Genomic DNA, 15648 nt, shown 5'->3' with positions numbered 1-15648 from the left:
ATATATATACTCTAGATGACTGACTGGGTGCTGTGTTCAAGCCACAACCGCTCATTATTGGTGTTCACCCACCATTGTAAAAAATCTTTGGGAAGCTATATAAATGTGTTTAATGTCTACCTTTTTTTTGCATTTTTATTCTATTAGACACCTTAATGAATACTTGTTTGGTTAATTTTGTTTAGCTCACATAATAATCAATTTAAAACAACTCTTAAAGTATAATTTTGAGATTACGAATGTTACTGTCCCCACTACAGCACACAAAAAATAATTAAATGTTGTCCTTAACATTGAATTGAAGTACTGCTCCTACAAGGGAGTACCAATATGACCGACCGGTGGCTTCAAAGGCTCTCGATGGTCAATGCATAGCATCAGCAAGCCAGAGTTGATATACATCATTGTTGCCAACCTGTTTGAGTTCGCCGTCTCCTGTTTTGAGGGTGCGTGCATGCGCACATCACCTCTATTGTCTCTGACTCTGGTAAAATGCATTGGTTTGTGCAGTTACGGATTAATTGTTATATTCTTTTATTCATGTGGTCTTCAATGTGTAACGATCAGTGCTTGACTTGGACTACAATCGGTGCCTTTACTCATTTTGGGTGCTGGTACTGTTTATATTTAGGTGCAGGAGCTCCACAATACTTTTAATATAATATTATACAAGAGTAACAGGAGCCCAAGCAGTAGAACATTTGAGGTGCTGGTACTCAGTTCCGTTGAGCTCCTGCCCAAGTTGAGAACTGGTAATGGTGTCAGCATTTTGTAATGTTTTGACTAGTCTTTGTGTAGTCTAAATCCTAGGCCTGTCTGATGGTTTAGCCTGTTTTTGGGAGTGTCTGTTCAGGCTCAGGCTACACGTGCAGACTTTGATTCATGTGTGTTGACACTGTTGTTATGCTGAGTGAGTTAGGCCTGATTTAGGCTATCCAAGTCTGTGTCCAAGGTGGACAGTTTAATTTTTTCTGGTTTGTATTTTGACGTTGTCATTTTGCCATTTTATCTAAGCTTGTACACTTTTTTTGAAAATACTTACTTGCACTGTACATAACCACTTTTTTTTAACCCTATTTTGACTGTGCTCGAACATTGTTAAAAGATGCCTCTTTTCTTTTTTTTGTTCAAACGTACAGATTTCAGATTTTGGCCGGAACGTTACATTTTTATAAATGCGGCTTTTACAGGCTGGTCTCTTTTTACAACTGCTTGTCTGTGCCTCTATGAAAAGAATGACTAATTCATTTGGAACTCCAGCAGATTGCAATGTTTTCTAACCCTTTGTCTGCAGCTTGAAGAGATGGCATCGTACCGTGCTATGTCAGAGGACCAGTTCCTCTGCTCCATCTGTCTTGGTGTTTTCACTGACCCGGCCACAATCCCGTGTGGACACACCTTTTGCAAGCCATGTCTCGAGTGCTATTGGACCAGCAGTGGAGACCCTGTAATCTGTGCTCTGTGCAAGACTAGCTTCACACCTACCCCCACCATCCTGGTCAACATAGTCTTGAGAGACCTCGTGGAAAGCTTCAAGGGGGCAAGTGGAGAAGGGGACAAGGCCGTCGACCAGCCAACTATGGCTCCGGGAGAGGTCTCCTGTGACGTATGCATAGGAGACAGGATGCCCAAGGCCGTCAAGACCTGCCTGGTGTGTTTGTCGTCGTACTGCCTGGAGCATGCAAGGGTCCACAATGCCCGATTTCCCAGGCACCAGCTGGTCAGACCCCTGGCTAACCTGGAGGAGAGGATGTGTCCGAACCACGAGAGGCTCCTGGAGCGTTACTGCCGCACCGACAAGACCATGCTGTGTGTGGAGTGTGACGCTCACCAGGCGCCGGCCCACCAAGTTGTGACTATGCAGGTAGAGTTCTTGGCCCAAAAGGTAAGCATGAGTTTTGGAGCATTGGTTAATCAATCCAGCGACGTATTCATTAGGCACGAAATGGAAGCAAACTGACAAACCAGGAGGGACTACCTGAACTTCAATAAATGCTTATTTTTGTTTTCCGTTGCATAATGTTTTGCTGTGACCCTGAGCTGTGTTCATTACCACAAACCATAACAACAAATTTGGAACAGAACATTGTTTCCTATTGGACTAGTTTGGGTAGTCGGTCCCCCCCACCCTGGGTTTTGGCTATTTTTCGTTGGGATTTCTTTCATTTGGTACCTAATGAATATGCCCCTGGGGACCCTGTGTGTGTGCAGGTTTTTGTTCCAGCACTAATGCTAACATCTATGGTCTTCACTTCAGGCTCAGCTGGCTGAAGACCAGGCAGTGGTCAAGGATAAGCTGAAGGCCACTCGGAAAGAGGCAGAGAAATTTAAACCTGCAGTCCTACTCTGTAAGGTGAGTTTTCTACATTTGAATTGGCTATTTTGCACCCGTTGTAATTTTTGCAGTCTTTCGCCATAGCATTCAATTGTAGAACATGCCAACAAACTTCCCATGGGGGGTTACAAATTGTTGTGCTACTGAAAAATGAAGACCACGGTCTTTGAGGTGGGGTGTAATGTTGCAGAACATTCAGATAGAAATGTGTCATGTAAAGTGCCTGTCAGATGGATCAGGAAATCGCGTCTGTGCTATTTATTGCGTTTGTCTGCAACGTTCAGAATGTATCACATCACTGAAAAATCCAACACAGTTCTGTTTAGTGTACTTGCCCCCCTTGCTAGGCGTTCTGCCTATCCCTGATCAACAAGGTGGGGCTGAGCTGTGACCGCTACAACACTGAGGCCCGGAGGATGGTGGACGAGCTGGAGAGCATAGCTTCGGATTGGAGCCGTGCGCTTGAAGATGACATCACAGCTCTGATGAGCAGAGGCGCTGCGCTGGAGCGGGTGATTGGCTCCTCAGACTCCTTTGAGCTTCTTAATGTGAGTTATTGGGCGTGTTCGACATTGCAGCCGACTTGAGTCGAGAGACTGATCTGCATATAACAAATAACTACATGTTATTTGTAGATCAGTCAGTCACATCTCGCCCTGTGATGAATCATGTTTTGGATTTTCTCGAACACTGCCTGAATCGTTTGTACTCTTCTCCCGACGTATGCGCTTGTCTTGCACTCCCAGTCATGGATGCAACTATGGTGGAAACGCCTTCCAGCCAATGCTTACACCAATCTAATGCTTTTAGATCCAAGACATGGAGAATCTAGACTCTGCCATCATTGCAGGTGGATCAACATGCTTGTATCATGCATGTATGTTTAACTCCATGAATTCATTAAATCTCTCGCTCTTTCTCCTTTTAGATCCTTCCCCCTCTCCCTTCTACTCCTCCAGATGGAAACAGAGGACCATTCAGCGTCAACATCCCCACGGATCTATACGGAAACCTTCTGAAGAATTTAATGAAACACATTGCCGAACTATCCAAGATGGCCTACTTGTCTACAAATGGCAATGCTGGCTCAGGTCTGTAGTCCATTCAGCCTTTTAAATCTTAATGGATGCCTTTACACAGGAAGCCCAATTCGGATCTATTGCCCAATTATTGGCATAAGATCTGGGTTGCTTTCCCTTGCTCAGACTTTGCATGCATTGCCCAATGGTAGCATGCCACTTCATCGTCGGGCACTGGAGTCCTAAAACATGTGGTCAGCTAATAGTTAAAATTCTTATCCTGGCATTCGTCCGCAACGCCTGTGCAAAGGAACGCACCCCTGATCTGATTGGTCAAAAGACCAATTGGGCTGCTTTTACACAGGTAGCCCAATTCTGATATTTTTTCACTATTTGGTCTTTTGACCAATCATCTCTGAGAAAGATCTGATGTGATTGGCCAAAAGACCAATTGGTGGAAAAAGATCAGGTTTGGGCTGCCTGTGTGAACGCAGCCAAAGAGTCAGATTATACACAGAATACTAAACATTAAACACCTGTTCTTTCCATGAGACTGACCAGGTGACAGCTATGATCCCTTATGGATGTAACTTGTTATATCCACTTCAATCAGCTTAGATGAATGATGACAATTGAGACATGGCTTGTGTATGTGTGCCTTTCAGAATGAATGGACAAGACAAAATATTTAAGTGCCTTTGAACGTGGTATGGTAGGTGCCAGGTGCACCGGTTTGTGTCAAGAACTGCTATGCTGCTGGTTTCTTCAGGCTTAACCGTTTCCTGTGTATCAAGAATGGTCCACTACCCAAAGGATATCCAGCCAACTTGAGAACTGTGGGAGGCGTTGTAGTCACAATGGGCCAGCATCTCTGTGTGGCAGTTCTGAAGGCAAGAGGGGGATGCACCTCAATATTAGGAAGGTGTTCCTAATGTTTGGCATTCTCTGTGTATATGCAGAGGGGTATCCTATGAAGCAAGCTAGATCTACTCAGTTTTTTTTAAAGCAAGTTGGCTTCAAATTCCACCTCAGGCTTCATCTGTACTATGACGTTGGCTATTGCTCATCCGCCTAACGCTAACTCTAGCAGGCTTGTAACTGCGCATGCATGTTGCACTTGGCTAGTCGCACGTCAAACTCTTCATTGAAACGTCAATCCATGGGCTAGTCAGTGCCACACTTTCATTTGTGCCAAAATAAAAATGAAGTTGGTTGTTTTGCAAATTCATCAGGCTATGGTGGGAAATGGGCTTTAGAAATGCTGGTCCTCAACTCCGACACTTCATTCAGGATAAATGGAGTTAGCCTGCCCGGGAGCAGGTTGGTTCTGAAGGGTTTGTTGCCATAAACATTTACATGACTTAAAGGTGAGTCACATTCGTATGAGTTATCCCAAGATGAACTCGGAGCTGACCTAAGCTACCTCACAACTCCTCAAACCTGATTAGTAGGATACTCCTCTGGTTCTAGATCAGCACCCCTAGTATGACAACATATGAATACGGGCCCAGATGTACTACATTACATATTTGCAGTTGTATGTTTTCTAATATTTTTTTTACATCTGTTTATCCCTCAGAGATTTCCTTGGTTAAAGAGTTCACAGGTGAGCAAATGTGTAATCCTGAGTCTGCCTCAATGTTGTGTATTATATTTAGTGTATGGTGTGTTGCTAACCTTATGTATGCTAAACTTTGAAAAATGAATTCAACAATTGATTGTAGTTTTCCTCTACCCCTATCTCTCCACCTCTCAGTTGAGGTGACAACTGACCTCAGCACAGCCCACCCATCGCTCCTGTTCAGAAGGGGGTCCCGTGGTTGTGAGATTAGAGTGGACCGGAGCAAGATCTATAGGAAGTTCCCCCTGTCTGCCCAGCGCTTCACCCAGGTGCCTTGTGTCCTCGCCACCCAGGGGTTCAGCAGCCACCGAGCCTACTGGGAGGTTGAGGTGGAGGACAGGCTTGGAAATGGATCTGATGTGTGGTTTATTGGTGTGGCAACTGAGTCCTCTATGACATCTCGAGGGGTGAATCTCACCCCTGAGAAGGGCTTCTGGGTCCTGGTACACCGTGAGGGGAAGCTTTGGCCCGCCACGACCCCCAACCCTGCCGCGACCCCCAACTCTGCCATCACCCCTATGGCTGTTGTAACACAAATGACAAGGGTATGTAGAGCATAGTTGTATACAGGGCACACTTGGCCCAAAGTGCTCACCAGTCTAGTACATATCTATGGAAGGTGTTTAAATAAAATAAATACTTTTAAATGTCTCGTTGCCAATCGAGGGTGAAATCTCACTGGGATATTTGACATGGTGAAATAGGTTGTTTTAGTTGGCTTCATGCATGTCTTTGGAGCTAGCCTTCAAAGTATCATGAGTATGTGAAGATACAAGTTTTAGATATTTGACATTATATCCACAGCTTTAATTTCAAGTCAAATGTAATAAATATCCCAGAGGGGCAATTTTTTCAAATACAATGTTCATTTACTTCATTAAGTAACTTTTTATTAATGAGCTTTACACTTTACAGGCACATGTGGGTGTGTACTTCGACGGGCAGGAGCGACGCATGTCATTCTACGACGTTCATCTTGGTCGTCACCTCTACACGTACGACCACGTCCCAACCAATGAAAGACACTTCCCCGTCTTCAGCCCCGATTTCTTCCGCCCTGCATTCAACCCTATCAACCACGCCATGATCGTTACAACCCACACTGCCACAAACCACCTACATGGACGATGATGCTCAGTGCCAGTCCAAGTCTTTTGGGGAAGAGTTCTGGTCAGGATCACTTGACTTGTTTGTTTTGTCAAATGTGTTATTATCCAGTTTTAAAAAGGAGTACTTATTGTTTCTATGATTTCTTTTTGTGTGTAAAGTTTTACAAAATAAAAGTTTTTCAATTTACCTCAGCTCCTTATTCTTGAATGTCCCCTCCCATCTAGCAGGACTGTATATTGCTATAGCGTCATCGCCTTATTTTCAATTCACGTGGGCTGAGTCTGAAACCTTTACTAGCTTTAAAACATTGCTTCCCTTGTCCTTAATGTCTACGTTTCTCATGTCGTTGGCGGCGGTCTGAAAGGACCTTGAATCCTCCTCCAATGGATTTTGAAAAGGAGAATATGCGACGACAACGCAATTGAGATCCTATTTCAGTCCAAGTCGAACTGGGCACATGTTCGTATTGGCTAGAGACTCTTGCCAGTCTTTTCAAAACCACTCATGCATTGGCTATCCATTCAGAATGTTGCAGATAAGTGTTTCTTGGTGCAGCCCACTTCTCCACATTTCTGTGTGCACTTGCACACCATCTCATGGCTTTAAAAGCATTGGTTTAGTGTAAGCATTGTCAGGAGAGTTTCCACCATTGTTAAATCCATTACTGGGAGTGGATTTAGCATGGACATGCTTCAGGGCCATGCAGATCTTGACAAACCAGTCCATGATCTGGGAAGAAATACAGTCCATAATTTATGTTTAGCCTGAAACAAACAAGTTTTGATGTAGTGTCATAAATAGAAATGGCTGCGTTCCAGGCTGACTACATTGCAGAAGCCTGACAGATCTCACAACGCATTGATAGGTGAACATATCAGCTAAGATTTGATATAGCAATCTGATGCCTGACTGCAGAGTCTATGACTTGGCATGCAACCATTGGTTGATGAAATGCAACATCTGCAATGTAGTCAGTCTGGAACGCGACCAATATGTTATTCGATCAGAAACCTGTTCTTCTGAAAATGGCTTCTTCTCTTTGATCTTCTGTGCAAGATTTCTGCCCTCACAATGGTCCATAACTACATAGTAACTTTCATCTGTAAAAATGCATAGTTTGTGTGAATATAGTGTTGGGTGACAAAATGTTATAGCATGCTTGCTGTTCTGTTTATATGTTATGGTGATACTGTGGTAACTTGATACTGTGGCAACAAACATATTGGGGTGGTGTCCCAGACACAGATTAAGTTTAGTCCTGGACTAGAAAGCATTCTCAATGGAGTTATAATCTTTATCTGGGAAATCACCCCTAACATTGTCTCTCTAAACTGAAAAGGAAACACATTAGTTACCTTGGAAAGAGTTCTTGTGGCTGGAAATATGGGGGTGATTTATCTGCAGGAGAGTTTTAAACTCAGAGAATATGTCTCCAGAACTGATCTATTAAAGCAAAAACCACAGTACTCAATCAAAACCAAACACTTTACTTGTAGTCCCCTGTAGCTCAGTTGGGTGAGCATGGCGCTTGCAATGCCAGGGTTGTGGGTTTATTTCCCACGGGGGGCCAGTATGAAAATGTATGCACTCACTAACTTTAAGTCGCTCTGGATAAGAGCGTCTGCTAAATGACTAAGATGTAAATAAAGGTTTCTAAATTAGGCATAGCTGTGTCTCCCTTCAAATCAAACTTTATTTAAACCCCTAGAGTCTATTGACGGTGCGTCAATCTAAATAACATAAAAAAATCACCATCAAAATCCGTTAATTTTTGCTAGAGATATCTGTGTCTCAATCCATCGCATCCGTGTATGGCGGCCTTCCACATCTGTGGTGGAAGGTTGCCGAGCTCCAGCTGTGTTTTATTTTTTTTTGTATTTGTATATATTTTTTAGGGGGTAGATCAGCTTTAATATTGCAGATAGATTGTACAGTGGGGGAAAAAGGTATTTAGTCAGCTACCAATTGTGCAAGTTCTCCCACTTAAAAAGATGAGAGGCCTGTAATTTTCATCATAGGTACACGTCAACTATGACAGACAAAATGAGAAAAAAAAATCCAGAAAATCACATTGTAGGATTTTTTAATGAATTTATTTGCAAATTATGGTGGAAAATAAGAATTTGGTCACCTACAAACAAGCAAGATTTCTGGCTCTCACAGACCTGTAACTTCTTCTTTAAGAGGCTCCTCTGTCCTCCACTCGTTACCTGTATTAATGGCACCTGTTTGAACTTGTTATCAGTATAAAAGACACCTGTCCACAACCTCAAACAGTCACACTCCAAACTCCACTATGGCCAAGACCAAAGAGCTGTCAAAGGACACCAGAAACAAAATTGTAGACCTGCACCAGGCTGGGAAGACTGAATCTGCAATAGGTAAGCAGCTTGGTTTGAAGAAATCAACTGTGGGAGCAATTATTAGGAAATGGAAGACATACAAGACCACTGATAATCTCCCTCGATCTGGGGCTCCACGCAAGATCTCACCCCGTGGGGTCAAAATGATCACAAGAACGGTGAGCAAAAATCCCAGAACCACACGGGGGGACCTAGTGAATGACCTGCAGAGAGCTGGGACCAAAGTAACAAAGCCTACCATCAGTAACACACTACGCCGCCAGGGACTCAAATCCTACAGTGCCAGACGTGGCCCTCTGCTTAAGCCAGTACATGTCCAGGCCCGTCTGAAGTTTGCTAGAGTGCATTTGGATGATCCAGAAGAGGATTGGGAGAATGTCATATGGTCAGATGAAACCAAAATATTACTTTTTGGTAAAAACTCAACCTGTCGTGTTTGGAGGACAAAGAATGCTGAGTTGCATCCAAAGAACACCATACCTACTGTGAAGCATGGGGGTGGAAACATCATGCTTTGGGGCTGTTTTTCTGCAAAGGGACCAGGACGACTGATCCGTGTAAAGGAAAGAATGAATGGGGCCATGTATCATGAGATTTTGAGTGAAAACCTCCTTCCATCAGCAAGGGCATTGAAGATGAAACGTGGCTGGGTCTTTCAGCATGACAATGATCCCAAACACACCGCCCGGGCAACGAAGGAGTGGCTTCGTAAGAAGCATTTCTAGGTCCTGGAGTGGCCTAGCCAGTCTCCAGATCTCAACCCTATAGAAAATCTTTGGAGGGAGTTGAAAGTCCGTGTTGCCCAGCGACAGCCCCAAAACATCACTACTCTAGAGGAGATCTGCATGGAGGAATGGGCCAAAATACCAGCAACAGTGTGTGAAAACCTTGTGAAGACTTACCGAAAACGTTTGACCTGTGTCATTGCCAACAAAGGGTATATAACAAAGTATTGAGAAACTTTTGTTATTGACCAAATACTTATTTTCCACCATAATTTGCAAATAAATTCATAAAAACCCTACAATGTGATTTTCTGGAAAAAGAAATTCTCATTTTGTCTGTCATAGTTGACGTGTACCTGTGATGAAAATTACAGGCCTCTCTCATCTTTTGAAGTGGGAGAACTTGCACAATTGGTGGCTGACTAAATACTTTTTTCCCCCACTGTATATATCTATTTCCTGAGCTTCTTATATCTCCTACTTTTTATCAAATATTTGTATTTATTTATATATATTTTTGATACCTAGAGGGGTCCTAAAAGTCAACATCAAATATTATAAATATCCGTGGTATAACCATCTTAAACCATATATCAGCTTAAACCATACCACCCCCCCTTAAGATTTAAAATGCATTTAAAATTGCAACACAATTTACAGTAAAGCAATGCAATGAAATAAGTAAAATAAGTACAAAAAGTGACTGACGTGGCGGTCTACAGTATAATGTAGGAATTTGTATTTGTATTTATTGTATAACATATATTTTTCCAGCAGCAGACTATGATCAATAATGTCAAACGCCGCACTTAAGTCTAACAAAACAGCCCCCACAATATTTCTATCCTCAATTTCTCTCAGCCAATCATCAGTCATTTGTGTAAGTCCTGTGCTTGGTGAATGTTCTTCCCTATAAGGCTGATGAATGTCTGTTGTCATTTTGTTTACTGTAAAATAGCATTGTATCTGGTCAAACACATTTTTTTCCAATCCTTTACTAAGGGTTGGTAACAGACAGATTGGTCGACTATTTGAGTCAGTAAAGTGGGCTTTACTATTCTTTGGTACCAGAATGACTTTTGCTTCCCTCCAGGCCTGAGGGCACACACGTTCTAGTAGGTTTAAATAATTGAATACATGACAAATAGGACTGCAAATACTGTCCGCTGTTATCTTCAGTAATTTTCCATCCAAGTTGTTAGACCCCGGTGGCTTGTCATTGTTGACAGACAACAATAATTTCACTCTCACTTAACGGAATTTGAAATTACAATGCTTGTCTTTCATAATTTGGTCAGATATACTTGGATGTGTAGGGTCAGCGTTTGTTGCTGGCATGTCATGCCTAAGTTTGCTTTTTTTTAAATGAAAAACTCATTAAAGTAGTTGGCAATATCAGGATTTGTGTGATGAATGAGCCATCTGATTCAATTAATGATGGAGCTGAGTTTGCCTTTTTTCTAAAGATTTATTTTATGGTGCTCTAAAGCTTTTTACTATCATTCTTTATGTCACTTATCTTTGTTTCATAGTATATTTTCCTCTTCTTTTTATTCAGTTTAGTTAAATGATTTCTCAATTTGCAGTACATTTGCCAATCGGTTGTGCAGCCAGACTTTTATACCATTCCTTTTGCCTCATCCCTCTCAACCATAACATTTTTGAACTCCTCATCAATTCACTGGGATTTAACCGTTTTTACAGTCATTTTCTTAATGGGTGCATGCTTATTAGTAACTGGGATAAGCAATTTCATTTATGTGTCAAGTGCAGCGTATGTTTGCTCCACATTACACACCTCAGACCAACACATATTCTTTACATCAACAACATAGGAATCACTATAAAACGTATTGTATGACCTCTTATACACTATATTAGGCCCAGCCTTTGGAACATTTGTTTTCCTAGATATGGCTACTATATTGTGATCACTACATCCGATGGATCTGGGTAATGCTTTAAAGCAAATTTTTGCAGCATTAGGAAAGATGTGATCAATACATGTTGTTGATTTAATTCCTGTGCTATTTGCAACTTCCCTGGTAGGTTGACTGATAACATGAACCAGGTTGCAGGCACTGGTTACAGTTTGAAGTTTTTTCTTGAATTGAAGCTTAGCAGAAATATATATTCTCATATTATTTATGTTAGTGCAGAGTGAGCTGCACACAGTGGACTTTCTACTTGTGCACACAACCTCAGTGCTAACAGCATAAATCTGGTTCATAAGCACATGATTGGTGCATACAATAGCTGTAGGATCAGCAGAGGCATTCAGGGCAGTTAGAGGGACATAAATTAGGTTACTTACAAATCAAATCAAATCAAATTTTATTGGCCACATGCGCCGAATACAACAGGTGCAGACATTACAGTGAAATGCTTACTTACAGCCCTTAACCAACAGTGCATTTATTTTTAATAAAAAAAGTAGAATAAAACAACAAAAAAGTGTTGAGAAAAAAAGGGCAGAAGTAAAATAAAATAACAGTAGGGAGGCTATATATACAGGGGGGTACCGGTGCAGAGTCAATGTGCGGGGGCACCGGCTAGTTGAGGTAGTTGAAGTAATATGTACATGTGGGTAGAGTTAAAGTGACTATGCATAACTAATTAACAGAGTAGCAGCAGCGTAAAAAGATGGGGTGGGGGGGCAGTGCAAATAGTCCGGGTAGCCATGATTAGCTATTCAGGAGTCTTATGGCTTGGGGTTAGAAGCTGTTGAGAAGTCTTTTGGACCTAGACTTGGCACTCCGGTACCGCTTGCCGTGCGGTAGCAGAGAAAACAGTCAATGACTAGGGTGGCTGGAGTCTTTGACAATTTTGAGGGCCTTCCTCTGACACCTTCCTCTACATTGTGTCTACCAACGCCTAGAATAATGTATATTTGCTAAAGCATTATGACAACTCAGCGACACAATGGTAGGGATTAACTGAGCTGGGCTTGGGTCATTGATAAGTAATCGTCTCAACGCGGCCTTGTAATGCTGTGAAAGGATCCAGGAACCCAAAGTAATTATGATTTACATAGCAAAACCAGACAAGTGCCAAATTCCTTATAAATTATCTATAGTCATATAAATAACACACCTTATTAGAAAGTGTTAGTCTCAAAGAAAACAAAATGGTGCCTGCTTACCTCATTCAGTTTGATCTCTTTAATGACAAACTGGTCACCATCTTTGTCAGTAGCTATGACACCATTCTCTGCCTTCCTCAGGATAGTGTATCCTTTCTTCTCAAGGACACTCTGTGTATTCCCCATCTTTGGATTTCACTAGAATACAGTATGGTGTCATTGGTAAATAACTCAAATGCCAAATATGTACAGTAAAATATTTGGAATTATGAAATGAGGAGTTGATTAATAAAAAGCTCAACACTTATTTTGTAATTTTAAATATGTTGTCTATGTTAAAATGCATTGTTTTGAAATGCAACCTACAATAAACCGTTCATGAAATGCAGAGGGGTATGCTAAAAAGTAGGATCAATGGGTTAGCCAATTCACTTTAATGATCAACCAGAAATAAGTATACGTTTTCTGGTTCGTTAAGAAATCTAAACTTCTGTGTTTTTGGTTGTTGAGTCAGTTAGACCATGCCAATTTCAAGCGTTGCTGAGGGGTATTTTACTCTGCTCTGCTGACTAGTATTTGTCTCCGTTCTTACAGAAATAAAGGATTGATTTTATGTTATTATTGATTCATCAGGAATAATGTGACCCCAGATATTATGGGACCCATCTCGTCCAAAAAGTTGACTAAAGTTTGCAAAAAATCACCTGGAAGCACCTGGATGACATCAAGACTCTTGGAAGAATTTGCTATGGACAGATGAGTCAAACGTGTAACTTTTTGGTGGGGGGTGCATTCCACAGTAAGAACCAAATACCAACTGTCAAGCATTGTGGTGGTAGTGTGATAGTTTGGGAATGCTTTGCTGCCTCAGGAACTGGACAACTTGACTTAATAGAAGAAACCATGAATTCTGCTCTGAATCAGAGAATTCTACAGGAGAATGTCAGGCCATGCATGTGTGAGCTGAAGCTGAAGCGCAGCTGGGTCATGCAGCAAGACAATGATCCAAAACACACACTCAAGTCTACATTAAAATGTCTAAAACAGATTTGAAATTTTAGGATGACCAAGTCAAAGTCCAGACCTATTATCAACTGAGATGTTGTGGCAGGACTTGAAAACCAACAAATGTTGCTGAGTTAAAGCAGTTCTGCAAGACTGGACAAAAATTCCTCTACAGCGACGTGAGAGACTGATCAACAACTACAGCAAGCAATTGGTTGGAGTCATTGCAGCTAAAGGTTTCGGAACCAGTTAAGTGTAAGGGGGAAATTACTTTTTTAAATAGGAGCATTATAACGTTTGTTTATGACATAGATGATAAGTATGTAATTGTTCTGTTATTTGTTAACTCAGGTTCCCTTTATCTAATAATAGGATTGGGTAGAAGATATGTTAACATTCAACATCAAAATATGCAAAAGTAGAGAAAATTGGAAAGGGGGGAAATACTTCTTCACAGCCCTGATAACATGTTGGGGCAGGGCTTCCTGCTCTGTCCCCGTCGTGCATCATGCATTTGCTATGAATGTTGAACCTTCTGGTGTATGAGCAGACGATTGCACAGGGAGTCAAAACGTCCTGTCAAGTTAAAATGAGCTTGTTCTAGCTTGTTGTGAGGACTTGTAGTCTATGACAAAACATGATGTTGTCAATGTAGTAATGACTATGTACAGTGGCAGAGCTACGGTGAAATGTCCCTTTAATGCCCTTGGTTTCAAAGACCATATCAGATTATCTCTAGATTAGGTTAAGCAACATACTGTTTCTCAGAAATTACACCATCTTTGGTAAATATGAGGAAATATCACTCCTGGTAAATGCCTGTAAACATTTTGAATGTAATTGCCATGCAAATCTATCAATGTGCTGTTTAGAACTGCTCAGCTCCAAACAAATTAGCTTAAAAGCGATTATCTCCAATTATACCCATCGACACAAAACAATAAGAGGTGCACTATTCCAATGAACTTTGCACTTTCAAGTATTGTAAAAAAACAACAACTGCATATTCCATGAGAGGAAGATATAACACAGAACACAAACATCTAACATTTCTTATAATAGCTGGGATTTAGGCTACTTCAAAAAATGTATAATATAAAATATATATATGGAAATGTGCACAAATTGTGCATGAGTATTAGAATACCATGATAGACTTCTAAAAGGGTTGGTTGTTTCAGTATTAAGTTACCTGTTGATAGTACAAAATTATATTACATGTAACGTTCTTACCTTTGAATGTGTTGTCTCCTATTTGCTTTCACTTTACATCTGGAAAAAAAGCATTAAATACTCCTCTTTCAAAAGTGATGTCATCCTAGAGTTGGACAAGAGGACACACCCCCTCAATTTTATTTCCCATTATCGTTTCTGTGACAGGATGTGCAGTACCATTGAGGGCTATCTCCATTTTAAAGTAGTCAATTTCTACTTCTATGAACTTATTGGTGCATACCGCCACCTACTGTGCTGGATTGTGTATAGCTTAAACAGTCATAAAGCCAAGCACCTGCACAGTGTTGGAATATTAACTCAGAAATATAATCAAAGATGGTGGATAAATAAGATACTCAGGCCGTTTACCAATTAAAGAAATTGTCAAGGTTCCCATCTGTATAAGTGGGCGTTCCATCTCTCGCATGAGCATGCTTTTCCCGCGCAAGCTGACAGTTCCTCCATAATCTCTGGCATGTTCACGAGAGAGAGGGAACAGTTGGCTCTGGTCTACTTAGTGTCCCCTCCCCGCTCGCCCCACCAGGGGCAATAAGTAGACCAGAGTGGCCCCGCCCAATCAGAACAAATTAGGGAGCCGAGTGTTTTGCTTTCTCTTCTGGTATAATGCCTTGGCTGATCCCTGCTGCTGACCTGGATGGAATTCTATGATTCCTCCTGGGGTAGCCTAGCGTTTAAGAGCGTTGGACTACTAACCAAAAGGTTGTTGGATCGAATCTCCGATATGAGTAGGTGAAAAATCTGTCTATGTGCCGTTGAGCAAGGCACTTAACCTTGATTGATCCTGTAAGAGGGTCTGCTAAATGACTAAAATGTAAAAATGTTAACCCAACAGGAGGCTGGTGAGGGGACGATGGCTCATAATAATGAATGGAGTCAATTGACATGTGGAAATCATGTGTTCGATACCATTCTGTTTCAGTCATTACTATGAGCACTTCCTCCCCAATTAAGGCAGCAACCAGCCACCTGTGTCTGAAGTCCAACCCAGTTGACTACTTTGAAATGGTGGAAACCATAATTGGAACTGGCCATGAAAAAACAGGCTTTGTGGCACTTGCGCCCTCTACTTCCATTGGGATTTCACAAGCATTCTAAATGGTGCTATACACAGATAAATACATGCTACCTTTCCCTTTGAAAATAGTGCACAGT

General features: G+C 41.5%; 1 protein-coding gene and 1 long non-coding RNA gene across 2 annotated transcripts; one reads left to right on the top strand and one right to left on the bottom strand.

Annotated features, from left to right (window-relative positions):
- Positions 1-1300: 1300 nt before the first annotated feature.
- Positions 1301-6106, top strand: LOC311112662 (E3 ubiquitin-protein ligase TRIM17-like; the record flags this gene model as incomplete). Its single annotated transcript, XM_084155802.1, has 7 exons — positions 1301-1885; positions 2258-2353; positions 2683-2883; positions 3264-3426; positions 4934-4960; positions 5111-5520; positions 5891-6106. Exons 1-7 carry the CDS (start codon positions 1304-1306, stop codon positions 6104-6106), a joined length of 1695 nt encoding a protein of 564 aa, XP_084011928.1. The 5' UTR covers positions 1301-1303.
- A 1366-nt stretch (positions 6107-7472) lies between these two features.
- LOC311112942 lies at positions 7473-14510 on the bottom strand. Its single transcript, XR_014610943.1, has 3 exons — positions 14494-14510; positions 12316-12453; positions 7473-7528 (listed from the first exon to the last, which is right to left on the bottom strand). It is a non-coding gene; the product is annotated as an uncharacterized lncRNA (long non-coding RNA).
- Between the last annotated feature and the right edge of the window lie 1138 nt (positions 14511-15648).

The sequence above is a fragment of the Coregonus lavaretus genome, assembly GCF_964263955.1.
Source record: "Coregonus lavaretus genome assembly, chromosome: 39".
In the NCBI taxonomy this organism is placed as follows: domain Eukaryota; kingdom Metazoa; phylum Chordata; class Actinopteri; order Salmoniformes; family Salmonidae; genus Coregonus; species Coregonus lavaretus.
Note: the sequence above shows the minus strand (reverse complement) of the source record. Positions and strands in the feature narration are given on the sequence as shown.